This window comes from Staurois parvus, unplaced genomic scaffold (assembly GCF_062004578.1).
Source record: "Staurois parvus isolate SC_StPar_1 unplaced genomic scaffold, SC_StPar_1.0 ptg000414l, whole genome shotgun sequence".
Lineage (NCBI taxonomy): Eukaryota > Metazoa > Chordata > Amphibia > Anura > Ranidae > Staurois > Staurois parvus.
Window position 1 is genome coordinate 8,777,501 of NW_028318210.1, and position 21,937 is coordinate 8,799,437.

The 21,937-nt window shown below is 39.6% G+C and overlaps 1 protein-coding gene across 2 annotated transcripts in view; it reads left to right on the forward strand.

The window, feature by feature from the left end:
* The window catches only part of RPAP1 (RNA polymerase II associated protein 1), a 111,035-nt gene that overhangs the window by 37,757 nt on the left and 51,341 nt on the right, over positions 1 to 21,937 (forward strand). For both annotated transcript variants that reach the window (XM_089686921.1, XM_089686922.1), the window contains exons 8-12: positions 6,205 to 6,320; positions 11,792 to 11,890; positions 13,113 to 13,214; positions 15,456 to 15,623; positions 18,373 to 18,570. In XM_089686921.1, the coding sequence (XP_089543047.1) occupies positions 6,205 to 6,320; positions 11,792 to 11,890; positions 13,113 to 13,214; positions 15,456 to 15,623; positions 18,373 to 18,570 (683 nt within the window). The remainder of the gene's footprint in view (positions 1 to 6,204; positions 6,321 to 11,791; positions 11,891 to 13,112; positions 13,215 to 15,455; positions 15,624 to 18,372; positions 18,571 to 21,937) is intronic.

Genomic DNA, 21,937 nt, shown 5'->3' on the forward strand with positions numbered 1-21,937 from the left:
GCAAGACATCTGACACAGATGTCTATGCAAATCGCACCAAAGTAGTGCATGTGCTACTTTAGAAATTGGCGCGGTTCCAACCAAGTCAGAACCGCACCGATATGACCAATGTAATTGTGGACAATAGGGTGTGAATTGGCATGCGATTTACAAGTCGCATGACAAGTAGCACCCATTGTGACCAGGGTCTTAGTGTGGTTTCACCTAGGCATGATTTATAAAAAAAAATAAAATTGTGGAACCCATGCTTTGCTGTTGTTTGTCATGCTTGAGAGACTCAAGTTATCACAGTGGTTCCCTTGGATCACACCAAATTTCTGAAAACTTTTTTTTTTCTTTTTTTTTTAATCAAAGAAAGTTTTATTGAGTATCTGACATATCAAGTATACAGCAAATCCAGAAATTCCTCTTACATATACAGCAGATGCCAGCAGGTACAGGAAGCAAACCAATTAGACATCCACGATATTGTATTAGTATTACAGATGTCAAGCTATTACATGAACACAACAGACTAGATACAATGCAAGTAATACAACAGCAGCTGAGAGCAGGGGACCGAGCCATGGCAAAGAGACATCTCATTGGGATACCCCATCAACTAATAAGAAGCCTGTCTAGGACCATATCCGGTGGACTCAGGCCCGGAGTACCTAGCCAGGGGCCCCACAGATCATCAAATTTATGGAAGCAGCCCCTATGCTTGTATATGTATTTCTCAAGCCAGAGTTTTTCACCCATGCACTGTACCTATTCTTTATGAGAGGGAGATTCAGACGACTTCCAATGCCGAAGTACAACTCTCCGAGCCTGGAAGAGAGCTCTAGCAACTGTCTCCTTAGTAAGAGTTGGTAATGGAAAGTCATCTTTCCATTATACACAATACCAAGGTTATCTGATATTGTCTGGTACCCTATCATGTCCCTAAACTGTGCCTGTGCTTTATTTTTTGTTGTTTTTTTTTTAGTTTGCAATATTACATATATTACATACAATCTCCTTCAGTAGCTGGTGAATGTTTGGATTTAAAAAATTTTGATGTGGTGCTTCAAATCTTTGATCCAACCATTTGCGCAGGTTTTTCCACAGAGATCCCTTGGTGTATGGAAGAAGCCCACACATTACCCAGATGTCCCTATATTTGTAGCAGAGCGTTGTGACAGTACCAGTCATAGATATGAAGTAGAATCAACTTGGGGTCCCAGCACCATTCACTCCACCATCTCACATGACTGTCATAGGAAAGGCAGAGATGTACAGTATTTGATATATGCACTTAGGTGGCAGTAGCTTTAAACGCTGGCAAAAGAAGAAAAAAATCTTCAGCTGTTTTTGATAATATGTTTGGAAGGGAAAGGGAGAAGGAAATGAGCAAAAATAAGACAAAAATCAAAAGTCAGTGTCACAAACCAGTTGCAAAGCTGATTTGTCCACCTGTAATTCACCAGATATACAATCTGTTACTAGCTCCAAAGACATGAAGGTTGATTTGTTACCAGTAGCTGTTGTTACTTGGATCCCATAAAACATCAGGCATGCTGGAAGTTCCACAACTTAAATTTGAAGTCTTGGCTAATTCTGACTACACTTAAACCTGCTCTCACCCACATTCTAAGCCCTATACTAACTATCCTGTGCAGGAAAGATGTGTATACTCACCTAATCTAAGGGCCTTGTGGTCTGGTCACATAAGCCCCCCCAGCGGCTGGTTTCAGAGCGGCAACAAATAGCTGTGATGCCTGGGTGGTGACATCACCCATAGACTTACTATGGGGCATCTGTTGTTCTTTCCCCTGAAGCCGGAGCTGGGAGACAATTGCTTGACCAGACCGGAGCGCCCTTAGATTGGGTAAGTATACACATTTTTCCTCTACGGGGTAGTTGGTATAGGGCTTAGAATAAGTATGGGAGCTGGTTTAAGCTCAGATAGCATTAGCCTGGACTTCTTTTAAAGTGGCACACAAGTCTAAATGTTTTTTTAACCTAGGGCTATTTCACACCACAAGAACGCAGTCCAGATCCATTCCGGGTGCCTTTCTGCATGCAGGTTTTTTATGCATCCCTGTGCAGGTTTTTTGCATTCTTGATGCGCTTTTGAAGCGTTTCCGGATGCATTCCAGGTCATTTTTTTCTTTGTATTTTTTTTTTCACACTGCACTGGTGTCCAGTGTGTTTTTTATGCGTTTTACCATGTTCCAGTGCAGTTCAGTTCCGTGCAGGAAAAAAGCAGCATGTTCTGCTTTTTTTTCTTTTTTTTCTGGCACCAAAACACACTGGAACTGCAAGCATGGTGTGAACTATCCCACTGAAAACCATGTAACCTACTATGCATTTTGGATACAGAAAAAAGCACTGGAATGCATGTGGTGTGAACTAGCTCTTAATGCATTCTCTTGAACATGGATAGCTGGAGTTTTCCTTACACTAGCTGTGTGTTGGAGCTCTGCAGAGAGACCACTGTTTTCAACACAGAGAACAAGGGTCTTTATCTGCAGCATGAAGGCAGGGGCAGGCTTCTCTACCCAGGATGTGAGGATTAGGCTGCTTTCTAAAAAATGATCAATAAGACTTTGCGTACCTTTTTGTTTTGATGCACCTAGAATGTATATAGCTGATTTAAACTGAAAGTTTGGCATTAAAAATTGCCTGGTAAACCAAACCATTACTAACAAGGTATACACTGTTACTCTTATATTCCATTCCCATCAGCGGTTCATAATTTGTAGATATTCATATAGGTAAGTTACATTGATGCGACCGTAAACTCAGCACCTTTGCTTTGAAAGTGAACTGCAAAACCTGTGAACTGTTGGTGAGACTTGATAATGGGATAGATACACTCTTTGTAGCCCCAGTGCATATAGAGTACTTGTGGGCTCAATGATCCCTCTCTCCACCCTGGAACAGTTGCCTCTAAATGGATGTCACTTTGCTTCCACACTCTGGTGGGAATACCCGCAATACTGATAATGATTGCTCTGTATAGTCACTTGTAATCTGGTAGAATCTCACCTTTCATATTGCAGGAAACCCTCACACTTTTTTTTGGCAAATTTGTGAAGTTTTGCACATTCCTGTGTGCCCCTGCCTTGCTGAATTCATGCTGGGGTGTAATCTACTTAATAGAAAAACACATTATTCATTATGGACGGTACAGCACTTTGTGCAGTTATTTGAAGGCTTTAGAAGGAACTCACATGTGTGTTTTTTTTCCTCTAAATATCGTCTTATTTATGCTCTTTTTGGCAGTAATGCAGAGATAAAACAATAACTCTAATCCCATAACAAGAACATCAAGGACATATTTTTTTGCAGAACAGAGAAGACAAGCCAGGATTTGCATCCAACTGTTTTTGTTGTTAGGTCATAAATTGCTAAGAGGCTCCAAATGTTGACAACCTTTAGCGTCACAACCGTTTTCAATTAGAACCAATCTGATAAAAATCTTTTCATGCATACAATGAAACAACAAAAGCCTTATTGCTGTCACATCCTGTGGCATCTCTTTTCTTTTATTTTGTTAAAGAGATGTATTTAATCAGTCCCAAAGGAACCAGGCATGGAACATTTGTATAGTTTAGAATAATATTTTATTACATATTCACATGCTGATTTAAAGTAAATCGTCTTATAAAAGAATGTCAATGGTTTAAATACTTTATGTGTTCTGTGTATTTTATACACAGTATGTACAATGGGGCAGCAGTATTTTATCATTACATGTGATGGCTCTGTTTCCTGCTTATTTATGGTACTAAACCCACAAACACGATGGGGTTTATTTACTAAAGCTGGAGAGTCCAAAATCAGACTCCCTTCTGCATAGAAACCAATCAGCTTCTAACCTCAGCTTGTTCAATGAAGCTTTGGCAATGAAACCTGGAAGCTGATTGGTTTCTATGCAGAAGTGAGTCTGATTTTGCACTCTCCAGCTTTAGTAAATAAACCCCGATATGTCTGCCGCAACTGCAGCCCCATTGATCTCATTGGGTGAGTTTGACAGGCGGAGCCATTTGTCAAAATCTGCAGCCTGAGTTCAAATGCTTAAGCTGTAAAGCAAAGCATTTTGGTATATGTACAGCTTTGTCAGGCTGTAATGTTAAAATCCCGGTAAGTGCCAATGGGAGGGTAGGATGTGGCGGTACAGCTGTAGCTCTGCCATCTGTTTAAACTGTCCCCTTATCTGCATGCACATGTGACAGAGCCCTAAAAGTCAGAAACAATGTACTTTACACTGCCTAGGATTTATATGACATGAAGTAGCTGTAGTGTTTAAGTAGTTTACTTTAGATTTTTATGAAACGGGGTTCTCCTTGACAGTGCAGGGATATGACATTATATTGCCTGACACCCGGGACATGTAGTTCTGGGTGCCGGGCAGGTCGTTTTTTTTTTTTTTCTACATACAGGGTTTGTAAGGTGGAAGCATTTGGGCGCTGCCACCTGATTGCTTCCACACACTGAGCTAAAGTGCCAATACCCGCAACCCCCCATTCACTTTCCCCCCTGCTATGCAGATTGGCCTCTGCTTGCCTTGTTTACGGGCCCAGGACCAGCATAGCAGTTGTCAACTGGTAGAGGGAAGGGAGGAGAGTGGACACACGTTCGCTCTCCTCCCCTTCTTGTCCTGACCTAGAAGCAAAGTGTATGATGTCACTTCTGGGTTCCCTTTGACAGATTTCCTGGCCATCAAGGAGGGGAAAGAATGTAATGCAGTGCGATCTACACTGCATTACATTCAATAGAGCACAGGGGAGAGAGAACCTGTCACCAAAAAATTGCCACATAGGGGACTTTTAGATGAAAAAAAAGTTATGTAAACATTATTTTTTTTTAATTGTAAAAAATTACTAAGTTACACCCAAGCACGTAAATCCCCCCTCCCCCCACAAAAAATGTTATTTGAGGCCCCCCGAACATATACACACACATACAAACATAAACGTACTCATTGGGGCACCAATGCAAATGTAAATTGTGATACACCTTACATATCGCTGCGCACGCTGGAATGAGAGCAATAATTCCAGCACCAGACCTCCTCAGTAACACTAAACTGAAGACCTGTAGGAGTCTTTAAAAGCATCGCCTATAGAAAATATAGGGTACTAAAGTTATGCATATTTAAGGTTTGACATGTTTGGTATCTATTTACTCAGTGTATCCTCATCTTTTATATTTTAACAAAAAATTGGGTAATTCGGTAATTTGGTGCTGGAGACAGGCAAGGAGGTGAGGAGAAGAAAAAGCACAATGCTAAAAATATTAAAAGTTTAAGTCGCCATAAAGCCTTTTCATTTTTAAAAGCCCAAAACATTCCTAAAAGCACCTCTAGATTTACATATGCTTTGGTTAAAATTCCATTTTTTTTTTTTTTATCAGGACAAGTAGATTGTCATGAGGGAAAAGTAGATTGGGACCCAGATTTAGTCCCTGGACAAGTAGTTTTTTCAAACATTTCCACACCGCTGGGCAATCATCTGGAACTACCAATTCACTTTATTAATCGTGTATTAAATAATTACTTTTACATTTGAGCTTTGTATGGATTTTGTGTTAGTGTTATTTCATGCATTTCGATTTTTCTTTAAAGTAATATTGATTTGGAATAGTGTGGTTTGCTGGGATCATGGTTTATCGGTTTATTGTTCAATTAGTACCTCTTCTGAGGTCTCAAGGGTTAACTCTGTTTGTAGTCTTTAAGTCCTCATGCACACTAGATGTTTTTACAGCTGCTGTTTTTGCTTTTGACATTTTTTGATGTTTTTTTTCTACACCTAGTAAACCCCCCAGCATGTTATCCTATGTGTCCATGCACACATAGACTGTAATCAACGTTTTTTGGCAAGGACATTTTTTGGCTGGAAAAACCCCCCAGAACTAGTAGGTTTCTAGAGTTTTTCAGCTGTAAAAATACTCTATCGCTGAAAAATGCGGTAAATCGTGGTAAAACACCGCAAACCGGCGATTTTGGATGTTTTTTTGAGCAAAAAAAATTTTCTTGGTAACAAAAAACCCGCTAAAAAATCGAAAACGAAGATAAAAGCTAATGTAAAAAGGCTAAAAAAAAGCTGAAAAGCTGATGTTTTTAACGTGACTTTACACAGCTAACGTTACCAGCGTTATCAAAACGCCTTAAAGTGTTTATATTCATGACCTCCTGTGACACATTTGTACTGAATGTATTTATTTATTTTATTATAGCTGCTGATCTTCCAGTGAAGCCTCAAAAGGAATGGGTACACATGGAAACAGTGGAGTTTGAGAAACTCGAGTGGATGAAGGATCTGCCGCAAACTCGGCAAAAGAAAACAAAAAAGGTATTTTACGAATATTTTGCATCTGTTTTATGCTCACGGCCCAGTTTATTGACAAAATAAATCCAAGAAAACCCCATGCCCTTGAAATACTGCTGTATTACCTTAGAATGTAGTTGAGTCTTTTTGAACTGATGTAAAATCTACATAAAAACAGAATGCAATAATATGCATATCTCATAAACCCATATTTTGTTCACAATAGAAAAAAAAAAGGCATATTAAATATTTCAACTGAGGAAATGTACCATTTTAAGAAAAAAATTAGGTAATTTTGAAATTTGAAGGGTAGCAGCGTGTCTCAAAAAATTTGGGACAGGACCACGTTTACCTTGGTGTAGCATCCCCTCTACTTTAACACTTTGTAAACGTTTGGGAACTGAGGAGACCCATTGCTGCAGTTTTTTTTTTTGGGGGGGGGGGGGGTGAATGTTGTCCCATTCTTGCTTGATATAGGATTCTAACTGCTCAAAAATCCTAGATCTTCGTATTTTTTGTTTTAAGATGCTCCAAATATTTTTAATTGGGCAAAGGTCTGGACTGCAGGCAGGCCAGTTAAGCTCCCGGACTCTACTACGAAGCCATTCTAGTGTCATAGATGCAGTATGTGGTTTAGCATTGTTCTACTGAAACATGCAAGGTGTTCCCTGAAAAAGACGTAGTCTGGATGGGAGCATATGCTGCTCTAAAACGCATTGATGGTGCCTTTCCGCATTGATAAAAAGCATTGATGGTGCCTTTCCAGACGTGCAAGCTGCCCATTCCCTACTCACTGATGCATCTTTATTCCATCAATGATGCAGGCTTTTGAACTGAGTGCTGATAACAAGCCGAAAGGTTTCTTTCCTCTTTAGTCCGAAGGATGCAAAAAGAATGTCAAATTTTGATTTTTCTGATCACAAAACAGGTTTCCACTTTGCAACCAACCATTTTAAATGAACTTTGGCCCAGAAAAGATAGGGGCTTTCTTGATCATGTTCAGATATGGCTTCTTCTCTGCATGATAAAAGCTTTAACTTGCCTTTTTGGATTGTACAGTAAACTGTGTTTACAAACGGTGATTTTTAGAAGTATTTCTGAGCCCATGCATTGATGTCCATCACAGAATCATGCCTGTTTTTAATGCAGTGCCATCTGAGGGCCTGAAGATCACGGCCATCCAATATTGAGTTTTGGCCTTGTCCCTTGCATACGGATTTCTCCAGATTCTCCGAAAGGATATTATGCACTGTAGATGATATATTTAAAGCCTTTGCAGTTTATGTTGAGGAACATTATTCTGACATTGTTCGACAATTTTTAGATGCAGCTTTTCAAAGATTGGTGAACCTCTGCTCATCTTTACTTCAGAGATACTCTGAGACCTGGTTCACACATGTGCAATTTTCAGTGCATTTTGCAGAATTGCACTTTATTTTACATGGTTTCCTGTGGGACACGTTCACATTTATGCATTTTTCAGCCACTGCGTTTTTGGAAAGGGTCAGTGTCTTTTTAAAGCGCTACACAGTGCGTTTTTGGTTCTATAGACTTCAATGGACACACGGCAGAAACACATATAGTGTGTTTTTGATGCGTTTTGCTTTTTGTTTTTTTTTTGTTTATGCCAATAAGAAAGTATTGACCTTGATGCCACTGTTATGTGACTCTGGATGGGTGCGCCTTTTATGCAACTTTTTTTTTTTTTTTTTGCTAATAGGAAAGTATGACAGTTCTATTCATGTAGTGCGACTGTACACTATCTGGCACTCAAGCAGCATCAAAGTCTCATCCAAGCCACACCAATCCAAAGTTGCATCAAAGTCACACCCATCCAAAGTCGCATCCAACTCATACTTATCCAAAGTTGCACCCATGGAAAATTGTACTAAAGTTGTACCCATCCAAAGTCGCATCTAAGTGGCATAAAAGTCAAAACAGCATGAAAAACGTGTGTTCGAAAATGCAAAACGCATCGATCGCAACACACAGGGTTGTGAACCTAGCCTGAATTCCTGCGATGGCCTTTTTATACCCAGTCACGTTACTGCTCTGTTGCCAATTAGTTGCAAAATGTTCTTCCAGCTATTCCTTGTTAGTACCCTACTTTTCCAGCTTTGTATTGCCCTGTCCCAACATTTTGAGACGTTTTGCTGCCATCAATATTTACATTATCATCTTTGTTTCTTAAAATGTCACATGTTCTCAGTCTAAACATTTTATGTTTTTTCTATTTTCTATTGTGGATAAAATATGGGTTTATGAGATTTGCAAATCATTGCATTCTGTTCTTATGTAGATTTTACATAGGGTCCTAACTGCTCTGTACAGTGGTATTGCACAGAGCGGCCTCTTACCTCTTCTGGGGTCCCCCCTGCTGATGATCTCTGTTCCTCCTCTACTCCGAGTGCCTCTGTAGCAAGCTGTGTGCTGAAGAGGACACTCGTGTGGGCGTGCTCCTAAGCTGGGCTGTGTGCATCTATGCAGATCTGGGATATGTACTCCATTTGGCCAACTTTGACAGGTCCCTGTCTTAATAATTAGTGTTACCTATACATAGTGAACAATGTTGTTTTAAACATTAGCAGTCGTTGGTAACACTATACATGAAGCTAATTTCTTTACGTGTATATATAAAAATGTACTAAACAATATTACACTATCATTAACTGTACCGATCACGGCTCCAGCAATATGGCGCCCCTGAGCTCCCTGCCCAGCTGGCTTCCGGGTCCCGATTGCTGGGTGCTTTCATTGACCGGGCAGGGATAGGTGTCACTCCCGTGCATTTCCAGTCAGACTCCGCATTGACGAATTTGCTCCCTTTACAAGGACAGACAGGCAGGTAAGTAAGTTTCTGCCTGTTTGCCCTGTTTTACTTTTGAACCTAAAGTGTCACTTTAAGTTGGAGCCCTGGAGGACAGTTGGGTGAGCAAGATTTCAGTTATAAAACAGTGATATACGAGCGCTGGGTAATATATAAAGCATCAAACAGGATAAGCAGCCAGCAAAGTGAGAGGAAATACCTTAAATCCTCCAATAATATACAAATAATCAATAAAAAATGCAGCGCTAAAATATACAGATTATAAAATAAAAAATATATAAAAAATAAATAAAAGTCTTAAATATAATAAAAAAGGTGCAATGTGATAATCGTGGTTCATTAGATAGCTGTTGAGGTATCGTGACTTCCGAGGCTTGTGGAGAATGAGTATACAATGCACTAACCAGATAGCACAAAAACATGTGCGTTGGAGTAAATAAGACCTACTCCAAGGTACTCTGGAAGCGGGAACTCTGTGAACAGGCGAAGTCGTCAGGTGGAGTTGAGTCACCAGACGTCATCAGACCAGGGCAGATTTCCTCATTCCGGTATAGTGTAAAATCATCATATTAGATGCATCTTGTGGTACGGATTTCAGCCACCGGGGGGATCATACACTTCAGTGTGAGTCGCCTAATAGAGTGCACCTTGAAGGAGGGGGGGGCTCAAAATATCAAAAAAATGAGCCCAGAAGAGAGAAAAAACTCCAATAGTGTAGTATTTATTAGACAAATGGAGTTTCAACTATAATCCAGATAAAAAACGGACACTTACATCCAAGAGTAAACAGAGTAGCATAACAGGTCAGTAATCCATGCACAACGCGTTTCGTGTAATCACACATTATCATTATCTCCCTTTGATAATGTGTGATTACACGAAACGTGTCAGGAGACCCCCCTGTACATGGATTACTGACCTGTTATGCTACTCTGTTTACTCTTGGATGTAAGTGTCTGTTTTTTACCTGATTATAGTTGAAACTCCATTTGTCTAATAAATACTACACTATTGGAGTTTTTTCTCTCTTCTGGGCTAATTTTTTTGATATTTTGAGCCCCCCCCCTTCAAGGTGCACTCTATTAGGCGACTCACACTTAAGTGTATTATCCCCCCGATGGCTGAAATCCGTACCACAAGATGACGACTTCGCCTGTTCGCAGAGTTCCCGCTTCCAGAGTACCTTGGAGTAGGTCTTATTTACTCCAACGCACAAGATTTTGTGCTATCTGGTTAGTGCATTGTATACTCATTCTCCACAAGCCTCGGAAGTCACGATAACTCAACAGCTATCTAATGAACCACGATTATCACATTGCACCTTTTTTATTATATTTAAGACTTTTATTTTTTATATATTTTTTTATTTTATAATCTGTATATTTTAGCGCAGCATTTTTTATTGATTATTTGTAAGATTTCAGTAATCACTGGTTCAGCTAGCTCAGAACACTCTGGAGAAATTGGAATGCTTTTTGGAAAGTTTAATTGTGAAGTATGATTTGAGAATCCTTCTGCAGTGCTAACATTGCACAATTGTAGGAGCGTGGGTGGGAGATGCAGCTTCAAGGGTTGCTTCTAAATAATCTATGCAGAGCAAAGTCCTAATCATCCAGTACATTGGCTCCGGTAAGACAGCGATCAAGCACAAAATGAACTTTAAGGCATTTTGGAGAGAATCCAGAAGCTGTGGGAAAACAGAAGAAACTACATCAGTCGTTTTGGATTTGAAAAATATTCCATCATAGAGATCCAAGTCAGCGAGTTGGAGGACAGGATTAAATAAATATTTTCAGATTACAAAATCATTGGTGCAGTGCTGATTTTGCTACACTTTTGTGAAACGCATTAGTCACACATGTCATTGAGCAATATGTTGATTTTTTAGGTGTTCGTATATAAAACCTGTGTGCTTATGCAATATGGAAGCTGTCATGGCTGACATATTTTTTAAAGTAAATGGCTCAATGGGCTTGATTTTAAAAGCCCAGCAGCATCTTATCTGGGAAGGATAAACTGAGAGTCTAAAATGTCTTTTAATGGTGATGGGGGTGGAAACCTGGGCCCCTTCTAGCTTTCAGTTTCTTGACTTAAGCCAAGGCATTTGTTCTTCAGTTTTTGCTAAAGACAAAGGTCACTGTTCAAGCAGAACCTGCTTATTGGCCATCTCTGAGTGTTTGTCAGAAACCATGCGTCTAGTTCTAGGGCATTGGTCACATGACTGCCTGCTGAAGTGATTCTAGATTCCTGTTTTTCCCAGAAAAGGAGTTTAGATTTATTTACCATTTCCTTGTATGTTGCAGCCAGATTGTTTATAATATTTAAGCATTGATCCTCTTTAATTTATCTACATGCAAAGTAACAGTCTGCATTGCAATTGACTTTACAAATTACAATATAGCAGAAAAGTACATTGGAAATTGATTCCAAAAAAGGATATATAATATTTTTACAATCCTTTTAAGTGGGTTTTCAAGTGTTTGAAAGGTTCTAAACGTTCCAGAAGTAGTAGATTGGGTTGAATCAGGTTTTATCTTGCTTTCTTAGTGAGTATGTTTTTAGCATGGATGTTGGATTTGTGGGAGAATGCTCTTTGTATTTTGCCTTATACTGAATTTTTTTTTTTTTCACTTTTCTCATATAACACTGGCCGATTATATTTTTATAGGGTATGCAGGCTCGATTCAGTCTAAAGGGAGATCTGTTACCTCCAGATAAAGAGATTCCTACACATTTGGGTCTACACCACCATGGAGAGGAGGCAGAGGTGAGCTGAAATTCAGTTGTGCACATTGTACTGCATATTTGACTTTGAACAAAAACAAACGGGCGCACTCCCATCTTGCATTAACGTGGTACTCCTGTAGACCTGGTCTACATTTTAGCTCTGAGGAAGGGGGCTCGTCTCCCGAAACGCGTTAGTCCATCCCTTACAAAGTGTTTGAATCCATTGGACTGTCCTTACAGATCACCTGTTCTCTTTTTATATCTTTTGGTTTGTGAGTATTTATCTATAATTGTTCAATAATTATGTGGTGTACCACGTTAATGCACGATGGGAGTGCGCCCTTGTTTGTTTTTGTTCACCATCACCTAGATTTCCTGATCTCTGAAGGGCTGCACCTCAGCGTTTGGCATTCAGAATCTCCTTAGTCTGCATGAAGATTTGAGCGCTGGTTTCGTTTTGTTCTTTTGGATGCATATTTGAGTTCACTAACAACATTTGTTGATCTATAGCTAGATTTTGCTGTCACAAAAAAAAGAAAATCATCTAGCATTTTTTAAGAAATTAATAATTTATTGACATTTATTCAGGTAATGTGACCTGCAGCAAAAGCTAAAACTGTTTGGGTATCTTTTAGGCCAGGGGTTTTTAATTAAAATTCATGGAGGCCTGATCAGTAAAATTTTCTTTCAGATGTCCGAATCGCATGTTTGTGTGATGACAAAGATCTTCACATCCCAGCTCTTCTTCACATCACCCCCAACCCCCCCCCCCCCCCCCCCCACACACACACACACTTTTCAAAGCCCCTTCGTATCACCCACAGTAGTGTCCTTTGCCCCCCTCTCATCACCCCCCAATAATGTCCTCTGCCTCCCTTCACATCACCCCTCCCCCACATTAGTGTCCTCTGCCCCCCTTTTGTAGAGAATTCCTCTCATTTCTTCCTTTGTCTCTGGAATATGAGGCACATGGTAGTTTATTCTTTATGAATGGGCTGCCAACACACCACATCCATGGAAAAAAAAAATTTTCATGACCTACAATGAATAGTACCGTAATGCACATAGAGCAGGTTGCCATGTGCTGTGATAACAGAAGTTAATGTGGGCATTGCTACAAAGCGCAAGTGTGAATGGGCCTTCAATTTTTTTCAAGGAATAGCGATCCCCACACAAGCCTACTTCCTACTAACCTTACTTTCTATTACAAGTCTGGATTGTAATTTTTTTCCCATTGTTCTTTTTTTTTTTCCCCCCCGAAGAGAGCTGGTTATTCGCTTCAGGAACTCTTCCATCTTTCTCGCAGCCAGTTCATTCAGCAAAGGACTTTATCATTGCAAGTTTTGGGCCGCATTGTGAAGAAGGTAAGGGAAAGTAAAAGAAAAAATACAGGAATATTTTTATGAACTGACATATTACTTTATTATTTGTATAAAGTATATATTAAATTTAAAATGAGTTTTTTTTATGCATTTGTGTGTATATTACATAAAGGGCTGTCTAAATATGAACAGTCTCCTGTTTTTATGTAAGACCAAAATATATTAAAAAAAAAAAACCTAGTATGCTGCTGAAACATCAAATCACATTAACAAATAAAAAAAAAAATCAAGCTATGTGTCCAAAAAAAGTTACAATAAAAGCTAAGAGGCTGCCGCCAACACAGTGAAGTGCTCCCAGCACTAATCAATAAACCATAAATGTATAATATGTAGCGCTGCCTCAAAATAAAATAAATATTGTGTAAAATGTGATAAAGCTAAATAAATGTAATATCAACAAAATCAGTGCTGTGAAATGAATCAAATATATAAATAACATAAAACAAGTTAATCAAGTACTGCATAATCCTAACTCTGCCTGCAATAATATGACCCAGCATACTGTGAGTTACCAGCTATAACAAACTCCGTGCTATATGTGATCATTAATTAAGTGTTCTTGCATGGCAAGACCATTTACTGTTATCTCACATATATATTCTTATTATTATAGCCAAATTTACCACCCTAACTCCTCCCACAGTTTTTACACTACATAGACAGTAATATACCGAAATGTGCGGATTGTTCCCGATTGGTGTGCTATTACTTTGTGGAACATTTCGCCGAATGGTTCATGAAATATCGGCGTTACTTGGGAAATTGGTCCCATAGGAATGAATGGCAAAATATTCAAAACTAGTGTGGGAGCTGACAAAAGCTAGAGTGTGAGCTGAAAAATCAGGACATGATTTCTAAACTGACTCCCTCATTTTCAAGCCCACCTACACAAATCTTATATCAAAACGTTCAGCTATCCCTGCTGCCACTAAAAATATCCACGTTTAAGCCATAGTCCTGATAGTTTTCACAATATGACCATTTGTTTGCAACTCGTGCCGCCCATTGACATTCATTGAAACTCCACTCTAGCCAGATTTGAAGGGCAATTTCTAAACTGCGACTGTGCCTTCATTTTTAATATTTCAGAGACATACTATGCATCAAAATGTAGGTCTCGGTCTTGTGATTCTCACAATATAAAGCTCTTCAGTGTAGGATTTATAATTTTTAAACTAAAACTGTTTGAAGATGGCAACCGGCAGTGAAGTGAGCAAGTTGGAGCAGTTTATTTTTAACCACTCTTCTCTGCCCTTGCTGTAGAGGGAGTTGCCATAGGAACCCAGGTGCGTGAGCAGGCAGCAGAGTGACAAAAGCTAGAGTGTGAGTTGTAGACTACTGGTGGAGGCAAGAACACTTCACACAATTTCCCCAGAAATTGTAGCTTTTCTAGTTAATAAAGTGCAGTGCATATATTAAAGTCCATATCATTCTGTTCTCCTTGCATTTGTAACCACAACACCGGTGCTGCTGGGTTTGTTATAGCTGTTTACTCACAGTATGATGGGTCATATTGTGGCATGAAGAGTTGGGATTACTTCAGCACTTGATTACCTTGTTGTTTTATTTTATTGATATATTTTATTCATTTCACAGCACTTTTTTTGTTGATATTAAATTTTAGTATTATCACTTTTTACACAATATTTGTTATATTATTGTGAAGCAGCGCTACACATTTACACATTTATAGTCTTATTGTTTTATGTAGACCAGGGTTCTTCTTTAGCCCTGGTTCACACTGATGCGGCACGGAATTCTCAGTGTTTTCTGTGCGAATTCCGCACTGCATCAGAATCGCACCCCGTTAATGTGAACTGCTGCAGGTGTGTATGTTAACACCTTGAAAGTGGTCTGCGATGTGCAGAATCAGATCACATAGGTGTGAATACCCATGCAATCTGATTCTAGTGTGGACCCAAAAAAAGGTCCTGCACCTTTTTGGTGTGGTGCGATTAGAGCCATATGAAATGCATGGCTCCAATCGCACAACGCACAAATCGAATGTGATTTGCACAGGAATGCGGTGCGGTTCCTTTCCAAATCACATGCTGTATACCGCACCGCGTATATGCGAACCCAGGCTTAATAGTTTTACCATTTGATTGTAGTGACTTTTCTCACAATAGGGCAAGAATTAACTTTTGATTCCTGCTTTGACATCACTGAAATGAACAGGAATTGTTAATTACTGATCAGTGTGTGCTCTCTGCTGTCTTCTAGGCTGAGCAAGGAGAGTTTGCCTCTGTCCTAAAGGGAAGTGTTCTTCGTTTGCTTCTGGATGCCGGATTCCTCTTTCTGCTGCGCTTTTCTATAGATGATAACATAGACAATGTCATTTCTGCATCTGTTAGCGCTTTTCATGCTTTACTGGTGTCCCCAGAAGATGAGGTACATTTTTTTAAATTGTTAGAATCATTTTATTGAGGAATGTTTACAAAAGATAAAACAGAGCACTGTGTGAATGTTTTATGCATTAAATCACATTGGCTTTATGAGGTCATAAAACAGGCATGCACCTGTGTTGTACTGCCAAAGAATAAGAGCTAACCTCATTACACCATTATACATTTAGTACCATCACATCTACATTTGTAAGACACAGAAAGAAATCCTGGCTTTTTTGTAATGTATAAACACTTAAAAAAAGATAATGAATGCAACACTTAAGTTTATACAACGTTTATGTAAAACCATGAATGATTATGGAATTATTTTTTTTACAGTTTGCCCTCCAGAAGGTTTTTCCTTCTTCATGACCAGGACATTTTTTTGCTATTCAGCACTGTGCTACTTTAAGTGCTTAATGCGCGGTCATGCAACACTGTACCCAAATGAAATTTATATAATTTTTTCACACAAATAGAGCCTTCTTTTGGCGGAATTTATATTTTTTATATTTTTGCTTTATAAAAGTAAAAAGACCAAAAATTTTGAAAAAAAAAATGGTTTTCTTAATTACTGTTAGAAAATTTTGCTAAAGATTAATCTTTCTTTATAAATTTAGGTATTCTGCTACGTTTTTTGGTAAAGATAACCCACTCAGTGTATATTATTTAGTCTGAGTGAAAGTTATAGAGTCTACAAACTATGGTATGTATATTTGAAAATTGATTAGTTCGGATATACTGATGGCCAATCTCATTTCTCAAGGCCCTAAAATGCTAGGTCAGTACAAATACCCCCCAAATGACCCCTTTCTGGAAAGGTATTTAGTAAGAAGCATAGCCAATTTTTTGAAGCTGTAATTTTTTTTTCACAGTTTTTTTGGAAAATGAAGAAATTAAATAACTTTTATTTTCACAGCTTTTGTTGCAGTACAACGTCATCATATGACTGGTGTTTCAGTGATCAGGGATACTGACTGGTAGGGATGCACCAATATCTGTTTTTTTTTTTATCTATGAATACCGATACGTGTGCTCAAGTACTCGCCGATACCAATTACTTATACCTTTGCGGTGCAATTTGGGCCCATACAAAATAAATGGGCTCAAATCGCACTGCAAAGAATTGCATGTAATTTAAATAGGAATGCTGTGCGATTCCTGTTCGATTCACATGCGGTTTCCCACACTGCTGCTGTGTGAACCCAGGATGAAATCACTGACGAGCCTGGGTTTACACAGGAACTGTGGGGTAAATCGCATGCGATTCAGACAGAAATCGCATGCGATTCAGACAGGAATCGCACCACATTCCTGTTCAAATCACACATTCTTTGCAGTGCGATTTGAGCCCATTCATTTTGTATGGGCTCAAATTGCACTGCAAAGGTATCGGTTTTAGGTATCGGAGCATTTTCATGAGTACCAGTACTCATGCAAATGCTTAGTATCAGCACTGATTCCAGTATTGGTGCAACCCTACTGACTGCTAACAGTATGTTAAAAAAAATATATATAAATAAAGTTTTTTTTGGATACTGTTATTGCTTATACACTGATGGTCAATGTATAAGAAGTAGTTTTAGCTGTCATAGATGAGTTAACATTCATGAACAGCTTGCTTATGGTTGTGATTTGTGATTGGCTGCAGCTAATCACATGGTACACATAGCCAGGTACCATTTGATTGTTGTGGGCCAATCACAGATCACAACTGTAAGCAACCTGTTCATGAATCAAAATCCATTCATGATCGCTTGTTTACATTATTATATGATTGCTATTTCCAGTCATAGCGATTACCTGATACCCGGTTACGGGTAATTGTAATCCACTGTGTCTGGTGGACACAGCGGTCACAGGAGCAGCGCGCAATGGCGTACATGTACGTGATCTCAACCTGTTCGTGCCGCCGACCCGCAGTAAATGTACTGTGGTTGGCCGGGAAGTTAATTTGTGCTTTATTTTTGCCACTAGTTGTCATTAATCTTCCAGCTTAAATTACATGCAACATCTATTAAATGAGAAGTATAGACAAAGCTCTTGTGGCCATAGTTCTCTTCTGGGTCACAGGATTGCACTTGCAGTACTGTGCTCCCAGAATCAGCTGACAGCAGGCTAAAGGCCGCTGTCAGCTGATGTCACAGAGCCGCTCCAGGCAGTGTGAATTTTACCAGCCAGTGAAGGGTTTTCATATAAAAGCGATCTGGGCACCTCTAGAGCCCCCCAGTCACTTTTATGGGGCTCTGAAGTATGATCTGTGCTTGATTAGCTGCATTGGAGGGCTGGGGGGACCAATGATGCCTCTCTACCTGTCACCTGCCCAATGCTATACCATATGGGGCTTGATAGCCCCCTTGTGATAATAATGAAGGTAAATAAAAAAAAAACACACCATTTGTCTGCTTACATCTGTTTTTTGTCCATTCTGTTTTTATAATGGAACAAAAATAGGGCTTTTAATCTGTTTCAAAAAGGGGCGTTGGTGGATGCGGATGTAAACGGATAATCATTCATTCACATCTATTTTCCCAAATAGATGCATTCATGTTTGTTTTTCATGCGTCAACGGATAGATGAAAAACAGACAAACTATCTGCACATGTGAAAGGGGCCTAACTTGCCTCTTAAAACTTAATTTACACTCACTTTTCACATGAAGCTGATGAGATGATTGATAAATGAAAAGTAATTGTTATAAACGTAGTGTCTTCTATAGGTATCTATGAGCTTTTGTTGTGTTTCTTGTGCAGGAATACTTGGATGCTACTTTTTCATGGTACCAGGGAACAAAGTCATTCCCTTTCTTGCCTAATCAAGAGGAGGAGGAAGAGGAGGATGAAGATGTTGATAGTGATGAGTACTCTAATAGGATCACTGAAGGAGACAAGCAAAAAGCTAAAGAAGAAAAGAAATCTGATCCAGAAGTGGCACGTTATGATGCTATAAAGGTAATCGTTACGGGAATAAATGGATAAAGCCTTGTAGAAGTTTGCTCTTTAGACCGGGTTCACATATGTCTGGGGCCAGTTTCAGTGCAATTTTTCAAAGCATTCCAGTGCGGTTATTTTCAGGTGTGTGTTTTTAAAGTGTATGACACTTGAAAACGCACCTGAACCGGACTGAAAATCATACCTGACTCTTTTTAAAAACACACTACGACTGGCCAGCACATATGTGAACTGGCTTCATAGAAAGCCGGTTTTGTTCACATGTCATCCGAATCTGATGTGGTTCAAAACGCATTCAGTTTGCACATAGGTGAACCGGGGCTAATGCAGGCCATAGATGGGTCGAAAATCGGCCGATTTTTCGGCCGAAAATAAAATCGGCCGATTTTCGGATCGTTAGTGGGCGATTTGGTCGGCCGTTTTTCGGTATTTTGGCCGTTTTTTTTTTTCGGTAAAGTTGGAAAAAAATCGGCCGATTTTCGCGGCAATTAGTGGGCAAATCGGCCGATTTTTTACCGATAAAAAATCTGCGCATGAGCAGTGACCTGCAAGAGGAAGACAAAAAGAAGAAGAGGAAGACGATGAAGAAGAGGATGAGGATGAAGAAGAAGAAGAGGATGAGGATGAAGAAGAAGAAGAGGATGAGGATGAAGAAGAGGATGGGGATGAAGAAGAAGAAGAGGATGAGGATGAAGAAGAGGATGATGATGAAGGTGAGGATGATGAAGAAGAAGAAGAAGAGGATGAGGAAGAAGAGGATGAGGAAGAGGATGAGGATAAAGAAGAAGAAGAAGAGGAAGATGAGGATGATGAAGAGGATGAAGAAGAGGATGAGGATGAAGAAGAGGATGAGGATGAAGATGAGGATGAGGATGATGAAAAAGAAGAGGATGAGGATGAAGATGAGGATGAAGAAGAAGAAGAGGATGAAGAAGAAGAAGAGGATGAGGATGAAGAAGAAGAAGAAGAAGTAGGATGAAAATAAGAAGAATTCCAGTCCAGCAAAAAGTGTCTCTGCAGAGAGCTCCGCTATTTCTGACAGTTCTCTGACAGTTCCTTGACATTTACAGCGGTTGAAACATTGTATCTATTTGTTTCCGAATAAAAACATCTGTATCCTAAATGGAAACAAATAGATACATTGTTGCAACTTCTATAAATGTCAAGGAACTGTCAGAGAACTGTCAAAGAAATAGCAGAGCTCTCTGCAGGGACACTTTTTGCCGGCTCTAGACGGGTAGAAAATCGGCCGATTTTTTTTTTTACCATTGATGGTAACGTCGGCCACTTGAACAACCGATTTTTCGTTTTTTAAAAGAAAAATCTGCAGTTTTTCTCCCCATCTATGGCCTGCATTAGACACACACTATATTGGGACACCCCTCTAAATCATTGGATTCAGGTGTTCCAATCACCTCCATGGCCACAGGTGTATAAAATCAAACACCTAGGCATGCAGACTGCTTCTACAATCGTTTGTGAAAGAATGGGACGCTCTCAGGAGCTCAGTGAATTCAAGCGTGGTACTGTGATAGGTTGCCACTTGTGCAATAAGTCCCTCTGTGAAATTTCCTTGCTACTAAATTTTCCACAGTCATCTGTTAGTGGTGGTATAACCAAGTGAAAGCAACTGGGAGCAACAGTAACTCAGCCACAAAGTGGTAGACCACGTAAAATGACAGAACGAGGTCAGCGCATGCTGAAGCGCACAGTGTGCAGAAGTCGCTATCTGTCTGCCGAGTTAACAGATAAAGATCTCTAAATTCCGTGTGGCCTTAACACAACAACATGTGACCTAGTGACCAGGCCATTTTTTGCGTTACAGTGCTGTGTTACTTTAACTGACAATTGCATGGTCATGCAACGCTGCACCCAAATGAAATTTGCTTCCTTTTTTTCCCACAAATTGAGCTTTCTTTCAGTGGTATTTGATTGCCTATGCATTTTTTATTTTTTTTGCTATAAAAAATAAAAATGACTGACAATTTTGAGAAAAAAACATTATTTTTTACTTTTTCCAATTAAACATGTCCAGTAAAAATTTTTTAAAAAATCGAATTTCGTTATAAATTTATGTCAAAATTTATTCTGCTACATCTTTGCTAAAAAAAAAATCCCAATACATGTAAATTGGTTTACGTGAAAATTATAGCATTACAAATGGCAGTATATATACTGGGATTTATTTTTTTTTTTTTTACTAGTAATGGCAGCAATCAGCGACTTACAGTGGGATTGCGGAGGGCATTCTGACACTGTGGTGAACTGACTTGGTGTCACTGACATCCCCAGAGACACCAATACAGTGACCAGTGCTAAAGAAAAAAGCACTGACACTGTACTAATGGCACTGGGCAGGAAGGGGTTAACATGGACAATCAAAGGGTTAACTGTGTGCTGGGAGTGGTTTACTAGGGGCTGTGCCAGTGTGCTTCCCTGTAATCACACTGCTTTGGATGAGTGTGCTGTGCACAGCCATCCAAACCAGTGTGCCCGAGCTGACAGGGAGGAGAACTGTTAGTAAACAAAACCGTTCTCCTCCCTGTAGGTGATGCTTGGAAATCACCAAGCACCCCAGTAAAACACTCCCAGCACACAGTTAACCCTTTGATCGGCCCACATGTTAACCCCTTCCTGCCCAGTGCCATTAGTACAGTGTCAGTGCTTTTTTTTTTTTAGCACTGATCACTCTATTGGTGTCACTGGGGATGTCAGTGACACCAAGTCAATTTCCCCCCAGTGTCAGAATGCCCACCGCAGTCCCCGTTATACAGTTGTGTCCAAAATTATTCAACCCCCAATGCTGTAAAGGGGTTTAGGGACTATAGTGTACATTTGGAATTGTATTCAGAATCAAATCCTACAAGGACGTTGTAACTACCCAAATGCAACTAAAATGACATCAATTGTTTATGTAATACAGTAGTAAATGGTTCTTATGTGGTTTCTTCATTGCCACAATTATTCAACCCCTTAAAGACTACCACTCTGAAGAACAGAGGTTCATACAGGTGCTTTCCATCAGGTATTGAAAACACCTGTGGATGTCACCGAGCAGCAATCAAGCATAATAAGCACCAATTAGGCAGCTTTAAAATGACTGTGATACTCAGCTCCTTCTAGACATTTACTGGTGTGGTTACAAACATGGTGAAGGCAAGAGAATGGTCCAGGAAGACAAGAGAAGAGGTGATTTCTCTTCACAGGAAGGGCAATGGCTATAAGAAGATTGCAAAGATGTTAAACATACCAAGAGACACCTTAGGAAGCATCATTCGCAAATTCAAGGCAAAGGGCACTGTTGAAACGCTACCTGGTCGTGGCAGAAAGAAGATGCTGACTTCGACTGCTGTGCGCTACCTGAAGC